Source organism: Ascidia mentula, chromosome 7 (assembly GCF_947561715.1).
Source record: "Ascidia mentula chromosome 7, kaAscMent1.1, whole genome shotgun sequence".
In the NCBI taxonomy this organism is placed as follows: domain Eukaryota; kingdom Metazoa; phylum Chordata; class Ascidiacea; order Phlebobranchia; family Ascidiidae; genus Ascidia; species Ascidia mentula.
This window is the reverse complement of record NC_138572.1, coordinates 14,342,523-14,363,054: the sequence shown is the minus strand read 5'-3', so window position 1 is coordinate 14,363,054 and position 20,532 is coordinate 14,342,523. Positions and strand designations below refer to the sequence as shown.

General features: G+C 37.2%; 1 protein-coding gene and 1 pseudogene across 1 annotated transcript; both read left to right on the top strand.

Moving 5' to 3' along the window:
- The first annotated feature begins 4,145 nt into the window (after positions 1 to 4,145).
- Positions 4,146 to 11,292, top strand: LOC145909638 (uncharacterized). The gene is made up of 10 exons (XM_082996999.1): positions 4,146 to 4,185; positions 5,138 to 6,469; positions 6,538 to 6,600; positions 6,796 to 6,906; positions 7,334 to 7,417; positions 7,710 to 7,817; positions 8,380 to 8,442; positions 10,598 to 10,752; positions 11,013 to 11,177; positions 11,263 to 11,292. The coding sequence occupies exons 1-10, from the start codon at positions 4,146 to 4,148 to the stop codon at positions 11,290 to 11,292; spliced, it is 2,151 nt and encodes a 716-aa protein (XP_082853125.1).
- A 5,174-nt stretch (positions 11,293 to 16,466) lies between these two features.
- Positions 16,467 to 19,909, top strand: LOC145909637 (chymotrypsinogen A-like; annotated as a pseudogene).
- Positions 19,910 to 20,532: the final 623 nt, after the last annotated feature.

Below are 20,532 nucleotides of genomic sequence, written 5' to 3'. Positions count from 1 at the left end.
GAGAAATGTGGTAACTGAAAAATAAAAATAAAACATCGTCACGAAATTAATAGAAAATAAACACTCTGTATTCCCACGGTTACTATGGCATGCCGCTAGTGAGAGAACCGGTTGCTAAAATACTTGAATCCCACCACTGCATACAGCGATACAGTAGCAATATCCTTCAAACTTTTACGAAATGAAATGAAAAAAAGGGGGAAAGTTCGCGTTTATGTACACAGACGTTGCCCTCGAAAATGAAAAACTATAGAAATTATAACAGAAAAGCAATAAAGCGGAACAAATGACAAGTGATGCGCGAAACAGAAAAGGGCCAGAAAAGAAAGTCGCACGGCAGCAACAAGGATCCGCTTCAGTTGTTGGGCGCTTTTAACGCCCAATTGAGCATGTTGTGTTGGGCGTATGCGCTATTTTGTTGCACCTTGCGCTTTGGGCGTGTTTTGGAAATTTAAAAATTCGATTGTTAGTTCATTAATTATGTAAGAAAACGCTGTCTCAGTCTTATTTCTATTGAATACTACAATCTGACCACGCAACGAAATATGACGTCATAATCATATTGTATTGACGACTGTGGTGAAAATAATGCAGTTTTACAGGTCTTGTGTCCTGTTCACGGACTTAGTTTTCCGTTAAAGTGTTTCTTGGTAGATGAGTGCAGTCAACCATGGGTATGAAATGACGATTGGTGTACGTAACTGATATGTGTAAACTTCATTAACGTTGGGCGCATTTGGGCGTTTTGTTTTTGCAGAAATTGGCGCTTTTGGGGCGTGTTGAAACAAAAAATTGGGGCCTTTGGTAAAAAAATCTGGCAACACTGATCGGGTTTCACGCAGTTTGTAGGCTATATATGTGTGATATATTTCTATACTGTACTTGCAATACAAAGCTACACCTGCTAATCCAAGAATGGCCGAACAACAAACAGAAGGAGAAAACTCACAAAACATTGTTGCCGAGGTAAGCTTGTTGTTCTTGAATATTAAGATTTGCTGTACTGGTGGTAGAGGTTGAAGAAATTCAATCGCGCATGTGGGCAGTTTAGAAACAGTTTTTGATTTCAGAACATTTCAATGACCATGCTGTCTTTTTGGACGATTAATATTTGTGTGTTTGGTTACTTTTGCTGGTTCCATTCCAGAACCTACACCTACATACTGGTGACGTACATCACCATGAACATCTGCATCAGACTCTGGAAGAACATCATCACCACGCCCATTATCATGAATCAACCATTACAGAAGCAGACGATAAACGAGGTATGGGAGTTTCACCAGGAAAGTTTGGAATACAAATGCTTGTATTCAAGTCGAAACCCAACTGATTTACCATTTGTATTCGACCATTTGGAGATGACAAAATTATTAGCTTAAATGCGACTCATTTACTAATATCTGTGTCTTGCCCCAGCAACAACATAGAATCGAATTGACCATATTATGTGACTTAGACCGTTAAACTCTGATTAAAGGACGTGGACACATTGACGGATCTAGAAGAAATTTGAGGGTGTTGTTCGGTTTCGGTACCTAATTAATGAAACTGTTAGATGCGGTTGTAATTTTTTTTCGGACATTTACTATGAAAATTCAGCTTTAAAAAAACGTTTAGCGCATTACAGTAGTTAAGCGAAATATCGAACAACTTCTGCGAAACACAATACTTTTTAGTTGCTTTGGTGCATGTGCGCTTGTCCAGTTTAACGAAAAACGCAAAAACAAAGTCTATGTTACGAAACAATGTGTTTATATCTGTATCTTCGACGAGTGTCAAGTGTTGCGGTGTCAAATCTGTAATGGTCCAGGACATGATCTTGCGCCACTAACATCGATGTTTCAGTGGTAGATAAATATTTGCGAAATGTGTTAAAAACATACGTTTAGCTACATATATTTTGGTGCAATCTTGTTATACAATTGAAACTCTTACAGCGTGCAGCTTGTGTGTAGAAATTGTAGAAGAAATGAATCAATTGATAAGATCGCGGTTTCAAAAAAGGTTTATTGACCAACGGCACGACAAACGATTGTTTCATTTGTGGTCATCGCCCCGTGAATGCAGCGCGCGCGACCGAGAAACAAAGCAACTGCGGAGACGAACACTTGGTCGTTGTGTTCGTTCCTGCTTAGCTGCTGAAAGGTGCATTCTGAAACCAAAACACCCCCTAGATCCGGCACTGCGTGGACATCATCACTTCAAAATTGTTACTGCAGATAATGTTTTCCTTGAATCTATTCTTTGTATATGGTTGTCAGCAATTTTGCTACCAATGATCAGTTAGGTTGCCATGCATGATGCATTGCTATGGAAATCTGGTGCTATGTCTGGGAATGCAAGTTCTTGTACATCTTTGGCTTTTATGTATGAAGTTTATGTAATTTCGGAAATTATCAAACACCTCAAACTCCATTGCGCAGCATGGGTCAGACGCATCATTGTGAACGTCTTCTGGGGTGTGTTCTCAACTATCACTAATTTGACTCCGTGAACAGAATGCGTTTAAGAATTATCATACACGCGTCATATCAATGGAATTTAAAACTGGGTAAACGAGTCCTTAAGACAGAGCGACAGAGCAAGAGCAATTAACATATATACAACTTAGATAGAGACTGTCTGAGTTCCAGTTACGGTAGTTGTTGGGGGCTGTGGGCGTGCATGTCTTGGTTGTCATAGCACCGACCTCTGCTTTTGAGGAAAGCCGTATTCTGATTGAAATAAGAATGTGCTGACTTCAGCATTTAAGACGAAAGCATGCTGTCCGTGACCTTTTCGCGTGAAAGGTGTAAAAAAGTTTTCAGATACTTTTATGTGTTTAGTAATTTGTGTTTGGATCCAGATGCTCGGGAGTTCTCACTTCCCTTGTAGAATCATGATGAGAATGCGATCATTTTTGTCTATACTTGAACGAATAGAGCACTTTACAGCTTGTCAGAATAATGCGTTTAACAGGTTTCGCAAACTGTGCGTGCCGCGAAAAATTAATGAAAGAGTTTCGACGGAGATATGAAACCATTCTACACATGGGCTTATAAGTTGCCACTGCAAACATTTTGATAATGTGGCATCAAACCATGAATTGTTTCAATAGTTTGCTAACAACTTATAACCTCGTGACATCACAAATAACATACGTAACCATACTACAAACCATTTGAGGACAAGTGTTGAAATATTTTGGTAGCAGTGACAAGCGAAACTGAGCAAACATACGGGAAGTAAAAGTGTTTGTGAAAACGTTTAAATCAGTTGGTAGATACGACAGTACAGGGACAGCTATTTCCAATATGGATTACGGTGGACAGAAGATTCCAGTTTACCGTATTTTGTGTTAAGCCAAACTATCAAATGAAGCTACGGTGCCAGTAAGTTACCAAGGCATCTTCACGCCGATCACATGGGCTTAGAAAGTAAGGAATTTTCTTCACGCTTGTTTGGCCAACATGTAAAATAAACACTGTTGCTGAAACACCATGCGTCTTTCTACGATGAAGCTTTTTTGATGACTGTGGAACGGAAACACTCTCATACAATCGCTAAAACTTCTTTCTCTGAAAAAACAGAAAATATACAACTTTGTAAAAAAACCTGACTTGTTTCCCATGTTTTGCTGAGTGATTATGATTTCAATTGAGGAACAGAACTAATAGAAAGTTTCAACAATAATGAAAAATATTACTCACATTATTTAACTTGGCTATAAAGCGGGTTAGAACTGTGGCATTAACAGTAGGCTGCTACACAACATGACTGATTACTCATGCTTTTAGGATGCGATTTGTCAGTTATAGCAGGATTGAAACATCACTGTCGTTATGAACATTGACTTCCGTCAGACACCATGTTGGCTGCCGGTCCCGTCACCGATGGTGTTCTTGGACCAGAAATTTTTTGTAATTCACAAGTCTTTGATTATTCTGCAGATATAACCTCAAGATTAAACCGCCTTTTCAGCTCAATTTTATAAAGCACCCGTTACCGCGTAACTACCTGACTTAAAACGCCCAAAACTCTACTTAAAACTGCCTAAATCTGGCTCAAATTCGTCCAAGCAAAGACTACTGTTGCGTTTAAATGCGTGTTCTTCTGTAAACACCATAATCCGACACCAATCAGGAAAACAATCTTGTATTAAGATGGCTGAAACGTACGGCAGCAGTCCAAATGAAACCACAAGTAGAAATGGAATGGAATGGAATAATCATGCAAGCCAATGTGGCCCATATAAAGCATGAACACAAGTCACAAGTGCCCGCTAGGCATGTCAGGGCGGACCAACAGGTTACGGCACTTTATGGTCCTTTATTGTTTTAGAACCAGGGCGGTCGTTGTTTAAAGGTCTGTAATTATTACTGTACCACGTTTAGTTTGACCTTTGTACGTGGGAACCCGGTCACGAATATAAACAGTTCCAATATTACAATTTTCATATTAATATACACTGTGTTCGCTACACTACTAACTTAGTCCAAGCAACGGCACATGTGCTCAATGACGTAAAATTGAACCCCATGCATCACTGATTGCTTTGTGGCGACCTTCTTTTGTGACAGAGGATTAAATACAAGGTCCAAATTTTCCGCCGCCAAACATATTTTCATAGAAATACCAATATGCGTCCTTCAGCAGATTTTTTTAACCTCCATTAAGTATACTGCATTGTGGGTAAAGATCCCACCAATCAGAGAGTTACAACTCGAAATTTGCCTGTTACAACTAAACATACTCTGTGATGTTTGTCGATGTCATCTGAAATTATGTTTATTCCTACTACTACGAAGCAAACTAGTTCCATAAATTGACCCAAAATAAGAGTTAGATCAACTAAAACTTTGTAAACAAGCATTTGAAATGAAAATATGATGATACATTATACAGTTGGCTAAAAAACTAAACAGCAGACAATTTTTTCCCGTTTTTGTACTTGGGGTTTTATCATTTTTCTGTGTTACGTTACCATTACAAAATAATTTGACAGATAAACACTAATCCTCAATTTGCGTTGTGGTTATGCAGCATGCTGCACTAAAATCAAACCAGCCAAACATAGATGCTAGAGCCCACTGTTTTGTCTAAAAACCACAGTAACATGGATTTATTATCTGAAAAACCTGTTTAAAATTTGCAGAAGAAAAGTTGCAACAGGCAGTTGATGAAATCAAAAAATATCAGCTTGAAAATCTTGATCCAGATGTTGTCCCTTACAGTGAAGAGTTGCAAAAGGTTGAAATACCAGAGGTTCAACCAACACTGATAGATACTGATATTTACAAAGGAATTGATCCTCAAAAGGAAAATGAGTTTCAGCCATCAACAAGCAAGGGGGGCAAAGCTCGATTTGTTGGTGAACACATCAAATTTCCCCAACTAGTTTCAAGCTTTAAAGAACATAAAAAGCAAGGCTGGTTTCTAGCTTTCCTTGGACCGGCTGGATGTGGCAAAACCACTCTTTCAAAGAGATTATGCAGGCAACTAGGAACAGAAGAACACTTAGTGCTTCATCTTCGGTTTATGTATCTAAACTATGTCGATGAAAAGCTTACTTTGCAGGAGCTTCTGCTGGATAATCAGTTCAACCATGCTTCACAGGAAACACTCAGTTTGGTTTTCCAGTGGATGATAAAGAACCCAGAAAAGTGTGCTTTTATTTTTGATGGATTAGATCAGGCAACCTGGACACTAGAAAACATGGCACCTGTAAAAGTGAAGTATCACACTCCCTTGCCAGTACAACAGCTTGTTGCTAACCTTTGCAGCAGGCAATTTTTTCCAAAATCTAAATTGATTTTTACTTCTCGGCCCCACTCATTGCTATCAATACCATTAGGACTACGACCTAAGCCAACAATTTATGTCAGTGATCTTTCTCCTGAGGATGCAAAGACACTGTTTGATAGTTACTCAGGTGATAAAGCAAATAAACTGTGGAACAAACTTGCAACTAAATCTCCACAATTGCTTGATTTATGCCGCAATCCAATGCTTTTACAATTTATTGTTTATGCTGGGTTATTTGGTGAGGTACACAGTATTTCCACCATAACTAATGTATTTGATGCCGTTTTGCAACAACTTGGTCACTCTGAGCATGCAAAAGGAGAGAAATTAGAAAATCTCAAATTGCCACTTGGTAAAATGGCCTATGAAGGCATGGTTCGTAAAACCGTTGTGTTCACACATGATGACCTTCAAAAAGTAGGTTTAGAAGATGTAAAAGTACAGGATGTAGTGTTCAAAATGGCGAAGTTCTCCTGGCTTCCCAGTCGTAGAGTCTTTGATGGGAGGAATGTTCTCTTCTACTACCTTCATCAAGTTCTGCAGGAAATGTTTGGTGCATACTACATTTCTATGTTCATGGCAGATGAAGAATTTGATCAAATCGTAGACGATTTGATTTACAAACCCCATTGGGCAATGGTTCGTCGTTTTGTGTGTGGCCTTTTGCTCGGACACAAACCAGGTATGTGCAGACATTGGAAAGTTTGTGCTTTAATACCATTATTTTTATTTTATAATTTTCAATCTAAGCCTCTGGAAGTGGACGTAGTGAAACCAGTTCGGAATCTGATCCTGTCAATAGTGCTGTCAGCGGTATGACAATTTCCAAGATGCATAAAATCAGTCAGTACTATATTTATTTGGTATTTGTATATTAAAAATGTGTTTCTGTTATCTTTTTTGCTGACAAAAATTTGCCGATTACTTAGCATTGAACTTAAATGTAATTGAAAGAAAAAGAAAGATATATGCTATATATACTATATATTGTGACTCATTGTTTTACAGCTTGCAGAGGAGATTTGGCTTCAACAAATGTAAAATCTACTTCATCCAAAATATTAGGTGGCGCAACAACTTCCAAGGCCCAACTTTCAAAACAGTCGCGGGAAAATGGTGGTAAATATTTTTGAAGCAGAAAACTGTTTGAATGAAACATAACATATGAATAATTCTTCCTTTTTTGAACTGTGCTGCACAAGATTTGACAGTGTATTTTATGTTAAAGCATGGTTGTGTTGTACTTTGAACTGAATATCAAAATACCAAATAACAACCAAAAACAGGATTTAATGCCCATTGAAAGTTCATGACACATGTCGCAGCATGCAATTTCACAACGATTTTTGGATGGAATTCGTCTATGTTGCAATTTTTTATGCACACCACTTAAAAAGCCCTTACAGGTTAAGAACCATTGGAACAATTATTCAAAATTTTACTAGAATTTCAACAAATGTTTGCACGCTGTTTCATCAAGGCACTTGTAAACAGATGGTATCCCATTATATCTTGTTTATGATTTGTAATACATATGTTTCTACAGCTGGTGAAACTTCCACTGCTGCAGCTGAACTTGAGGCAACCAGAATACCTCAAATAGATGGTGGTGAGCTAGGGCATGTAAAAAGTAAGTTCTGCCCTATATACGCACATTGCTTAACTGATTTTTGTGCAAGAAACAAAGTATAACATTTTTACAACACAAACTGAAGAGTAATGTTGCCACCATGTTTTGCATTCATATGTTCGTAGGTATTTATTATAATCATAGTTTTACATAAACCTGTGGTGTAATGCACATAAATTAATTGTTAAATGGTATGAATATTACAACACTTCACTAAAGTCTACAAAAAAATAGAAAAAAAATGATATATATATATATGCTATGCTATATATTTCAACACATTGTTTTAAAGCTTTCAGGGATGGTTTGGCTTCAACAAATATCGAATCGTCTTTATCCAAAACATTAGATGGCGCAACAACTTCCAAGGCCCAACATTCAAAACAGTCGCTGGATAATGGTGATAAATATATACAAGGCAGATAACATAACATAACAACAATCCTTTCTTTTTTAAACTGGGCTCTATAAGATTTGACAGTGTATTATGTGTTACTGCATTATTATGCTTGACTTGATAAACTCAGTATTTTTGTTTAGTTTCTTCCAATTCTGCCACAAAGAAACAAACAGGTTTTTTTGCAAGACTTTTTTCAAGAAGTTCAAAGAAACATCCAAAACATGCAGGAAAAGGTTAAATTTTCAAATTATTGAGTTTTATTTCCCTGCTTCTTGGCAGTGACATCACAGCCAAACTGGGTGTTTCCATTTTTTATTACTTTCATAGCTTACTTGGTAGAACTATGGTTCCTAATGACCAGGGTTATGAGTTTAAACTCCAGTGCTTTTTTATATCTTGAGCTGTCAGGAAAAGAAGCTTTACCAGTCTTGGCTGTGATGCCGCTGTTACTTGGTGTGCAACGTTTTAGTGCTGTAAGCATGCCACAGTAGCACAATCCATTTGTTGTGTTAATCTAAACAATCATGTACTGTTCATTTAAATTTAACACATGTTTCTACAGCTGGTGAAACCTCAACTGCTGCAGCTGAGCTTAAGGCAACCATAATACCTCAAATTGATGAAAGTAAGTTCTGCCCTATATACACACGTTGCTCAACTGATTTTTAGTGCAAGTACTGAAGTTTACCATTTTTGCAACACGAAAATTCTTTGGTATTTATTATATCCATTGTTTTGCATAAACCTGTGGTTTTGGGCACTTAAATTAATTGTCAAATGGTATGAATATTACAACATTTCACATATGTAAACATTTTGAGAGCTGCAGACAGGGTGTACATGCACTGTTTTGACCTATGATGTCTCATCAGTGCAGCTGTTGACTGTGGCACTGTGCTAGCTTTTACACTACCGGGCACTCTGATTTCCACTTTGTGGTACCTTCCGTCAACGTCAATCCATTGGGTACCCTATACTGGGTACCAAACAACGTAGACAAACCACCGGTGGTTTGGAAAATCAGTGTGCCTGCTTGTGTAAAAGCTAGCACAGTGCCACAGTGAACAGCTGCACTGATGAGACATTATAGGCCGAAACAGTGCGTCCCTATGCGCAGCTCTCAATTATTATGGCTTTTTTAAACATTTTGCTGTTGCTGTACTTAAAACAGTCAGTAAGAATATTTATAGATCTCAATGGCTCCAAAAATGCATCTTTTTTGATTTGCTTTTGAAATGGACTCCCGGTGTGGTTTAAAGCAGTGATTAGCCTATGAATACAGCATAGCTGAATTAAATCCCCTTTTCCCAGTAAAGAAGGATGCACAACTCAAAGAGTAGTTTTATAAAGTTAAAACCTGTTTGTGAAGTCACTTCAAAATCCACTGGAGAACCAAATATGACATTCGTGTTGTGCATCCCTGCTGTAAAGTCTAACTGGCGAACTCCCACAGACAGAGCAGTGGCCTGGAATGCCCAGGTCCAGCTTGGTTGTTAAGCCACTGTAACCTAATTTGTTTATTGTCAAAATTATTAAGTGCCAAAGTTAAGATGCTGCTGTTATGTAACATATTTGTTTTGTTGCACTTGTCTGCATTGACCGGCCCTGAACGTTTTGCAAAACCATGTTTACAATTTGTTACACAACGTTGCTTTACGCGAAAAGCTTGCTGTTAAACTTTCACATACTTTCCACTACAAGTTACCATTATATTGGGTAAACTGGCATCGTGGTTTCGAAAGTCTCACATCTCATTACGCATCTAATATACGCAGGTTATGTTTGTGGAAATCGTAAATGTTGATCTTGTTATTTTCAGACAAACGTGCGGAAAAGTTGTTGAAGAAACTTTCGAAATACCTGCGAGAAAAAAGGCCTAAGCACTACGAGTTACGACGTTAGTATTTATTTCCAGTTTGTGTGATGCGTGTTTGTAAACGTAACTGTTACGTCACAGTAAGTATTGTGACGTCGCAATTCCATTGTTCTTATAGAAGAGAATGGAATAAAAACGTTCAGGTTGAAAGTTTTAAAGGAAGGTCGCATATTTTTTGTCGATAAAGTTTATGTTTTCCTTCCAGTAAGTTAATGTTTTTGTATTTGATTAATTTGTTGGATCTGTATCTGACGTCACATTTATCGTATGTTATGTTGTGTTTACGTGGCATCTGTATTTTTATTAACGTCGAATAATATGCCACGAACCCATTTCAACCCATACGGCGCGATGTTAATTGTATGCACGGAAGACAGCCTAATTTCCGGTCAGCCTATTTCGTGACACTTCCATCAACACAGCTGTCTTTTCAAATGAGTCACGTATCGGGCCGAACCAAAACGAACCTGTATGCATTTTCTATATAAGCCACACATCTTTGGGTAAAACATAGAGTCATACAGAGTCAAATATATATAATTCAGTCTTTGAAGAGGACGATATTTCAGTCTATAACTCTATTCCATGATTTCTTTATAGACTCACAGACAGAGACTTTAGTACGCGTGGTTTGTAACGTTTTGTTGTAATATTCGTGCGACTTTTATTTATGCATTAAACTGACAGATTAACTTTGGTTTAGATAGTAGCCTTTTTATTAGGAGTCAGATATACGGCAGTGTTGATATTTTGTGTAGACGTTTTAAAGAACGCCCTACAGATCTTGTCTTGTTTAAATCCGATTAAAAGTGAAGAAATCTTGTTTGAAGTTTGCAATAAAAAGTTTTAGTGATTTAATAAAACTTCCGCCATGTTTGTTTTCATAAACTTGTCCCTGTTTCAGATTTCCTCGTAGATTTACAGGAGGTTGACGGAATATTTAGAGATGAAATCGCCCTCTCTTGTCCTCGGGAGTTGGATTTATACGGAACCCCACTGAAGATTTCGGATGTTTTCGCTCTCGCGGATTTCCTCCCACGGATTCGAGAACCCGGTTTGGTGCTGAGGTTGCTGGAATGCGAACTTAATTCCGAAACTTTAAACATGATCTGTGAAGCGATTATGAAGATGGGACCCAAGGTTGGTTTTTATTATTTTGAGAAGAAAATATTTGTTTAAATCCATGATATTTTTAAAAAACTTACTTTTTTTAATCAAAAGTGAAAACATGGAGTTAATTTTAATGCGGTTTTAAGAAAAAAATTGTTTTAAAAAAGTTAGAAACAAAGATTTCCGACCAATTCTTATATTTTAAATAGTTGGGATTTCTCAACCTGGGTCACAACAAGTTTGAACAAAAAGATGTTGGAAATATTTGTCGGATTCTCCCTAAAGTGGATGAGGTGTTGTGGCTGACTGGTTGCGGATTCGATTCCGAATCTATTCGAGTCTTGAGAGAAGAGATTAAAAAACTGGAAAACCGGGTAAGAATTTGTTTATTTTATATTTACATGAAAACATGGTTTTGTTAATTTTGATGAAATTAAAAATTTTGTGATTTTTTTTCAGCCGGAAGTTGATGGTTTGAGTTTTCAGTAAATATTCCTTCCTCTTTTCCGATGTAGACTCCAGTGGTCCGGATTGAAACAAAACACGAGACTTCCAGAATTATTTGTGTTTTTTTTGTGATTTGTTCAAAATAAATGTTTTTTACTGTAAATAAAATTGCTACGAAATATATAAAGTGAAATATGTCTGGAGCAGAAAGTGAGACGAAAGTTTTCCGACATTTTTATTCCAGTTTTCAGAAGAAAGAATACCAGGGGTTGTTTGTAGAATAGAATGTTGTCATGTAGGAACGTAACAGACGGATCTACTTGGTCCTGGAATAAAATTAAAACTTCAACTGTCTCAAAATATATTATTTTCAAATGTATTGGTTTTAATTGCAAGAAATCTCCTTGCAAATGAAGAATGAAATTCCCACAAACTGACAACGCCCTTGAATCAAGTTACAAGAGAATATGTTGGTTAATGAAGTAAGTGTATTTCTTGTATTGGTCTGTTGTACACAAATACTTACTTAAAGTTGAATTGTGCTCTGTTTAAAGGTTAGTTGCTGGGTATATTTTTAAATAAATCCTCGAGTCAATTCAAATAAAAAATAAAATCCCAGAATAAATTTTGTTGTAAATTCAAATGCAAAAAATTAGTAAGACCAATCTTGTCAGCTCCAAAAACATCACTAATCCACACAACTGAAAGAAGTCCTAGTCATCATGCTGACCCCAAACTAAATTAATTCGTAACTTTTATCAACAGAAATCATATTAAGTGAGTTGCAGACTGGACGACTGGGCCAATGTTTTGATCTGTTAGGTCTCATCAGTGCAGCTTGATGTTCGCTCTTGACAATCTTTCTCGCCAAACAACCAGTCGAAGATTTCCACAAAAACTGGGTGCAAACCTCCGAAGCCACTCAAGGTGAAACCCCATATCCATGTAAAAGCTAAAACCAGTGGTGCCGTCGGGCTCCATGTCACAGTGAATTATATTTACATGCAAAGCTTGTGAATTTTTTTGCTAAGGATAGCTGATTTTTTGGGAGAATTTTAAATTTAGACCAGTGGTTCTTAACCAGTGTCAGTGCAGCAGGGGTCAGCAACATGTGTTTTGAATTATGTTCCTGCAAACCAGAGTATGTTGCCCTTGTCTTGGACCACTGGGTTGCCACCGACTCATTACTTATATCATTACATAAATTTTATTGTGTAAATTTGTACAAATCCTTAACCTTTTTTTTACGTATATTTCGATTGCAATGTAAGCCAATCCCGAACGCTTGGAAAAATACTGAAATATGAACTCATGATCACTTGGCATGCCATGAATATAAACCTCAGGTGCCAGGGGTTGCCGACCCCTTCATTGAGCATAGCCAGAGAGTCTGCCACAAGATGTATACACTCACTCTAAGTGATTTATAAACCCCTATATGCAAAACAGTTAAGGCAAGTAACAACCTGGTTATATGGAAAACACATTGTGACTTTCACTTCTTACTTTAATCTAGGCAGTACCAGATTGATCGAACATCAAAGAGGTCAATGACTTTTCTGAATGCTTTATATGCCAGGACAAAGAGGTCCAGAGTTACTGAATTAGATGATTGACCAACACAACGAATTCCAGGAAATTTTCATCTGAAAACGAGGTCGCAAGCAGAAAAGTTGGGTCCCACAAGCGGTATTTAACTTTGTTGTATGTAAATTTCAATGAACGATATGCAGAAAACTTATGTGATGTTTTTACCTAGATGTGTTGATATTACTATATTATCACAAATGTGTGTGTAAATATGCGTAGATACCATTATTTTGCTGCATAAACTTTTCTTGTATTAACAGAAGTACTAGCCTAATATCTTGTAGAATTGTAAACACAACATTCTTTTTTTTGTATTATTACATTAAAACCATGTTATGTTTGGCTGTCATAATTGAACATATGCATTTGTTGAGATTTGTCGAGTTTTGGTGGTACTCTAGTTGCGGGTCGCCAGTGCTCCCAAACCTTTGTCAAAAAGTCATTGTTTTTATTTCTTTCCAAAAAAAATCCTTTTACATTTATCCACCAGGTTGCACTGAAGAGTAAAACATCACCAATGCAATGCCAAGAATATCATGACCTCTAATTTTCATAAGGTCACCAACAACATGCCTGCCCTACATTGAATCCTTGTAGCAATAACTTGGTACAAAAAAACCCTTACATTTGTCAAGTGGAATTCAATAAAGTATGTGCTGTTTTAGCAAACTAGAACATATTGGATGAAACCAAGTAGTTTAGATTAAAAGGGCCCGACTGTAGTTGGTGTTTCTGCAAGAAATACACAGAAGAACTTAAAGTTTACAAGTGTTTAAAAGCAAAAGAACCATAAAGAAAACGATTTTATCTAAAACTCGTTTACGAACATTGATGCTTTTAGTTGCAAAGTCATTAAATACCTGTGCTGTTTTTGCAGAGTCATAGCGATGCCAACCTGAGGATTGGAAAATAACGACGGGAAATAATGGAGTTGTTGTAAACACCAATACTTCTCTGCAAGGACAATCTGGGTAAAAAACACAAAGTTAAACACACTCCGACAGAATGCAATCTTACTCATAACAGAAAATGAAAATAAAAGATGACAAACATCCGGTAAACAGTGTTGCTTTTAATTAACACAAAATGTTTTGGATAAATGATATTTTATGAATTGTGCAAGACAAGGTTATGTTTTTATAGTTGACCTTCCCCACCATTGATATAAGTCATTGTTATTTAATTGTTACAAAATAATGAAGTATTGATGAATAATATGATTGATTATATTTTAACCCAGTTTAAAAACTAACAAAAATTTGTTTATCTGCAACTTGTTTGTCAAAAATGACAACAGGTTAAAATGATTTAAGTGTTACAATGTCAAACCGAAGAAACACTTTTAAGTTAGTTAATGGTGACATTCTGTGCAAGATATGTGATATTCACATAACATCAAGAAAACTTATTTACTTTTTTGATTTCAACAGGTTTCCATGCATTGGAGACATCCACTAACATGCTGTAAAACCCACACTTGACATTACCTTCTTACAGCTTCACATTGTGTTAAATTCAGCTCAAATGTAAGTGTTTCTTGTGTGCAATCTGTTTCATAAAGTGCATTGATTTGCAAATAGTATTATTAAGCTGTTTCCATGATGACAGGTTAACCAATGAGACCAGCGATCGGGGCCCGGGGTGGGTGGTTACAGGTTACTACAAATCAGAGGATTGACACCACCTAATTATTGAAGAGGAAAACCTCACTATGTGATCATTCCCAACTATAGTGTTGCAAATCATTCAAGTGGAAAGTCTACGGGGACAATGTCGTTCTACACAGGATCTCACTTTTTCTGAATTCGAATATTCTCCCATATAAGCAGTATGTCAGCTTGGATTTTAGTACACAATCACAATTTTGTTCAAATGTAATCCATGTACTGTTCTGTTCCATTACTAACCTATTTCTATGTTTGCAGTCAATTTATGTAGTCAACGTGTTTGCCTCGTGGACAAAACCAGTTTTCATCACAATGTGAGTATGGAATATCTGGTTGGCGCATGCGGGGTGCAGGAAGTTTTCTATGTTTCTGGATATAATGATTCATTGGGATAATGCTAAAAGGTGAAATTATACAAAGCACATGTTACTTGAAAACTTTACAAACTTACCCTATTTCTTTTATCTTTATGTATTAACACTGCACAAGACACAAGTGACATCCATGACAACAGTAATGAAAGTGAAAATCGTATTTCATTTTTACAACAATAAACTAATCACTATTTTCCAAAAAAATATCCACCAGTGGCGCCATTGAGCATATTCGTCCATGAGAATTGCAGTCGCCTACTTGGGTGTTTGAGCCTGACAATGTTTACTGCAGTAAGAGTGGAAATTTTCTTTTTCCACTGTTAGATACTGTATGATAAAATCGAGTCATTCTTGTTTATCTGAAAATATTTCCACAAACAATTTCCAATCTTGTTTTTCAGAACGACGGCACTAACATAAACCATCACACAATCTGGGATATTACAAGTTGGGGCATCGGTTGTGGAAACGTAAACAAACCTGGGATTTACACGAGGGTGTCAAGCTTTGTTCGATCTTATCGGATTCTTGGTAAATATTACCAACATTATTGATTGAGACTGCGCCGGTTTGTGTGTTTTTTTTTTGAATTTTTTGTTGTGATTTTGACAGTTATATAGTTTCAAAAACCAACAACGCATTTAATTGACCAGGATGAAATAATTTTAAACAAATCATCGTTTACAAGGTTTGTAATTGCGCCCTAAAAACTACTTCTGAACGTTTCTAAATAATATAACAAAGTACAGTGCACAGACAGGATGGCCAAGTTGTCTAAAGTACTGCAACCTGAACGCAGCGCATTTGTTATGTACTGTACTTTTTTGAAGATGGGCAAAGTTTACCAAAACAGCAAGTTTACCAAACACAAAAGATTTGTTTACGCCTGTAACAATTGCTAACCTTGAATGGAAAAGCTTTAATGCTTTCCATTTACTAAATATAGTGAAGGCATTTGTAATACTCAGGAAGAAAGAAATCCTGTAAAACCAGTTAGTTTAATGCAATCTTTTTCAAACGTACTTTTACCTAAAATGCCATGTACTTCAGATGTATTTGTGATAAACTCTACCGCCGCACTAACTGAACTATCGAAGGATGTGGGAAACCATCTAACAAGTTTATGTAAGTGCAATTTATCGTATCCGACAATATTAAACCAAAAGTAGTTGTTACAAGACAATATTTTTTCCAAACTATTCTCACGGTTTAAACATTTTCCTTGCTTCAAACCTAGCTGTGAGTTGCAAGATTAAATCAGATAACTAACAATGTACTTCACAAAAAGTTATTTTGGCATGAACAAACCATCTAAAACCAAAGAATTAACAAGAACAATAAGTTCGTATGTTTTAGTGTCATCTGTTGGTTTATCCGCTAGATGGCGCTGTCAAGCCATTCTAATTTAAATATGCCATTGGTCGGTGGGAAAGGTTACAATAAATTGAACGAACTTTCAACTTACTGTAGCAAGTTCTGTAATAAATCCGGAGTCAGTATTTCACAAGCTTTTCATTTGATATATTTCAAATATATATATATCGCCTATGCTTTAAACATCATAAGTATATCTTATTCAAGTAGAATGTGTTTCTGTTGGGTATATTGCTATCAGGAGATTATGATAATACAAACTATCATACTGTGAAACATTGAATTGAATAAACTTGCTGGTTGTAATGGTTTCGCTTTGTATGTAACACACAGCTAATCATCAAGAACGGACCAACTGGAAATGAATGAGTGCAAGGCCCTTTTGTCGTCTGGGCAGGGCAAGATTAAGCAGAGGGACTAAGTTTCAAATCATTATTCGTATTCACACCATATCGATCATGATATATTACAACGGAGCTCTTACCTACGTCTTACCGTAAGCTTACGTTATTTTGTTATTGTGTTATTGTATACAATATAGTGCAAAATATATATGTATTGCCTATGCTTAAATGTTGTTTTTAGTCGAAAAGGTAATGCATTTGTAACTAGAAAAGAATGGATAATGCTTTCTACCAAAAGATAACTGGCTTTGTGATGTGTAAAGACAATTTATATTCAATACTTCTAATACTAATTGCTGAAGATTCAACAATGTTAACTTGTTCGGTAAAAGTTTAAGAGTTCAAACAGATTTTCATGTAAATGTGCTCTTGCTCTTTGCTGTTTAGAATTACGAGAAGATTGCCTTCCATTGGAGAAACCAACCACATTGCTGTTTACAACTCGCAAAGGACGGAACATTTTCGGCTTTTAACTGACCAAGATTTAGGTTAGTTGTGCGAAGTTTTCACAATTTATTACGGGGATGCACAACTCGGTAGTATATTCCCAGGTAGCAAACTGCAAGAAGAATCTTGCGGCAAAGCCACCACCGACATTCCTGTTCCGGCTTTCTGTCCTGAGGTCAAAGACGGATTGAGAATAGTGGAAGGGATCAACGCTAACCCCGGGAGTCAGCCGTGGCAGGTAAATGATTTTATAGGTTTTGCAAAGTTATGTTAAAACGTACAATTATAGGAGAGCTCATTTCAAACCCATGTCTTATATTCGCTGTCATTCAGATGCCAGCTTTCATAAAAGCTTGCTTCCATGTGCACGTGTGTCTGTAACAGTGCTGGTATTTAATGATTGCTTTTTCGCTATATCTGTTTTCCTTTTTTTACTTTTTTGGCTGCACGGCATGACAAATTGCCAATAACCACACGACACACAGTGAATACAGATCATAATATTTCTCTTGTAACTACTTTTGTATATTTCGGTGCCGACTAATCACCCACATACAAATCCTCCCTACTAGTAAATTTTTCACCGGTTAAGAACCACTACAAGCTTAATATCTATATGTTCACATCGAGTGTACGAGGTATTTTTATCATTCTAACAGGTTTCCATACGTAAGAAGTATCCATTAAGAGGGCGCACCCCTAACTCTTGCGGAGGAACTCTCATCAACAGATGTTACATCCTCACAGCCGCACATTGTGTCGAATCCAGTTCGAAATCGTGAGTAATTTCCGAAGTTCTTTCGTGATGGAATAAATTAGCACAAAGTTCCAGACAGATCCAGGCTCGTAAAAAGTTTGCATTTCGGTGCACGTTGTGAGAATTTGGTGTCGATTTTAAGTTTGATTTCCTACGACAAGGTTTTCCACTTGGGGTCCACAGACCTCCTATGAACAATAATGCTTCCAGCTATCAAGTTCATTTTGTACATAAGGATATCACGAAATAAGGTCTTAAAAAATTTCATTGTTGGTATGGAGTGCCATAGAGTTAAAACAAATTACCATGGGAACCATTTCCATGGTTACAGGTTCACCAATGAGACGATCGTTCGGGTGGGCGATTACTACAACCGTGACGGACTCCAATTCAGCCAATCAGAGGGCGTAGAGGATTCACCTGACCTAGATATTGAAGAGGTTTACAGACATCCTTACTACTCGTATCATTCGAGTCCAACCAACGACTTGGCGTTGATTAAATTGAGACAATGCGTTTCATTCAAGTAAGATAAATTCACAAGGGACCTGGTACATTCCAGATTAGAATGCATTGCCTTGGTTTTTACACAACGTAAACGTAATACGCCCGAAGCTAGGAGTTATTAAATATCATGTGGAGATATCAGTGTTTCATTTTAAACTTATTTCTATGGTTGCAGTCGATTTGTGCGACCAGCATGTTTGCCTCTCGGGCAAAACCAGTTTTGGCTACAATCTCGATGTGGAATATCTGGGTGGGGGGCGCATGGTCCCAGACACTGTAAGTTTTTTATGTTTTTCTGTGCATGAGTCGCTTTATCAGATGCTTATCGGCAGTTACGTCATTAGATAAGCTTTTTGAATGAAACGGTAAAAACTGGAATGCTGGACTTTTTTTCAAACACGTTTCAAAATTGACTTTCCAACCGCCTGCCTGCCAATGTAGGCGATGTATTCGATACAGCTTATAATCATGTAATACAGCACTGATGATAAACACATTTTGTGTTTCAAATGTCTGTTTAACAATTTAGGTTTTGGCCTCTAATTCAAGGTCATTCACTTCAGTATTTTGCACATAGACAAAGGTTTTTGAAATCTTCAAGTTCCTTTTCCCAAATCTTTCCACAAACCGATATGGAAGCATCTCTACCACCTGCGCGTTATGAATTAACCTCTGTATTCTGTCGGTACAATTTCATAGTACAGCGCATTCAATCCACGGTCGGCATATATAACATTTGTCAGTTACAACAACGAACACTGTGATGCGGTGTTGACGAAACTTGCTAAAGTCTTGCCAACCACAACCTTTAAGAATCACATCACAACATGCTTGTTGTTCGGCAGTTAACCCCATGGATTATCCACCCTGCCTCCAGCAGGCGCCAGTGAGCATATTTCCCAACGAGAATTGCAGCCGACTGCTCGGTGTTGACTACCTTAAGCACTCCATGATGTGCGCTGCGGTGAGAACAACAATTTTTAATACCCATGCTGCCTTTTAAAGTTAATCTATCAAACACCTCTTGCTTTCCTGTTTAGTTTAGAATGCAACGTTTTGTAATTTTTGTTGTTGTTGCGATTGTTCGATGTCTGTTTTAACTTTTGCATTTACAGGTAGTTTTTTTGCCAGAAGCACTTGTGTATTTTTCGTTTTGTTTGTTCATCAATTGAACCAAACTTACATTTTCGGTTATTGTGACTCGCACGTGTAATATAAACACTTTAGGCAACATAGAAATCGCATTTTTTATAAACTATTGGCACTTTTGTATTCCAGAAAGATGGCAGTGACACGTGTCGGGGTGACAGTGGGGGTCCTTTGGCATGTTTAGACCCCAACACGGCACGTCACACTATCTGGGGTATCACAAGTTGGGGAATCGGTTGTGGAAACGTAAACAAACCTGGGATTTACACGAGGGTGTCAAGCTATGTTCGTTGGCTTTACCTCAAAATGCGACTGAGACCAACTGATGAACAGTTTATGAGCGACGTTCGATCTTTCCAAGTGCTTGACAAATATTGCCAACATTACTGATTGTGTCTGCTGTGTGCGTTTGTACTCGTGTATTTGATTTTCATCCAAAGATTTTTAATTGTGCTTTACAAACTACTTTTTTAGTAATCTGTTCTTCGTGGCACAATAAAACGTAACTTTTATTGACCCTAAGGAAACCTTGCTGGATAGCAGATGAAACATCGGTAAACAAAAGTGTACGTTTAATTGTGCCAGAAGAACAGATTAATTAAAATATATTATGCTTGGCAGCTACAACGACATAATATTTACCGAATAAAACCGAACTCTAAAGCCTGTTGTTTTTTGCATTTTGTGTTATACACGTTTAAGCCATAACCGTGATGAAATGAGATCAAAGTCATTTGCAAAGGATCCACTGCTTATTCACAAGTTCCGAACTTATTAACAAAATGGTTAAGCTTTGTGGTTGAAGATTGGATCAACAGGATCTTCTTGTCTGCATTGACACAACTAAACCGGTTTGCTCTATCTATCGCCGTTTCGTTGTAATGCTCCTTTTCCGGCAATTGTTCTCTGAATATATGTGGGGAGTTTTTGTTGAAACCGACGCGCGTAATGTTGTCAGGATGCACTGACGCGCTAGCGCACGACTTGCAAGACGACCTTCGCATATACGTAGG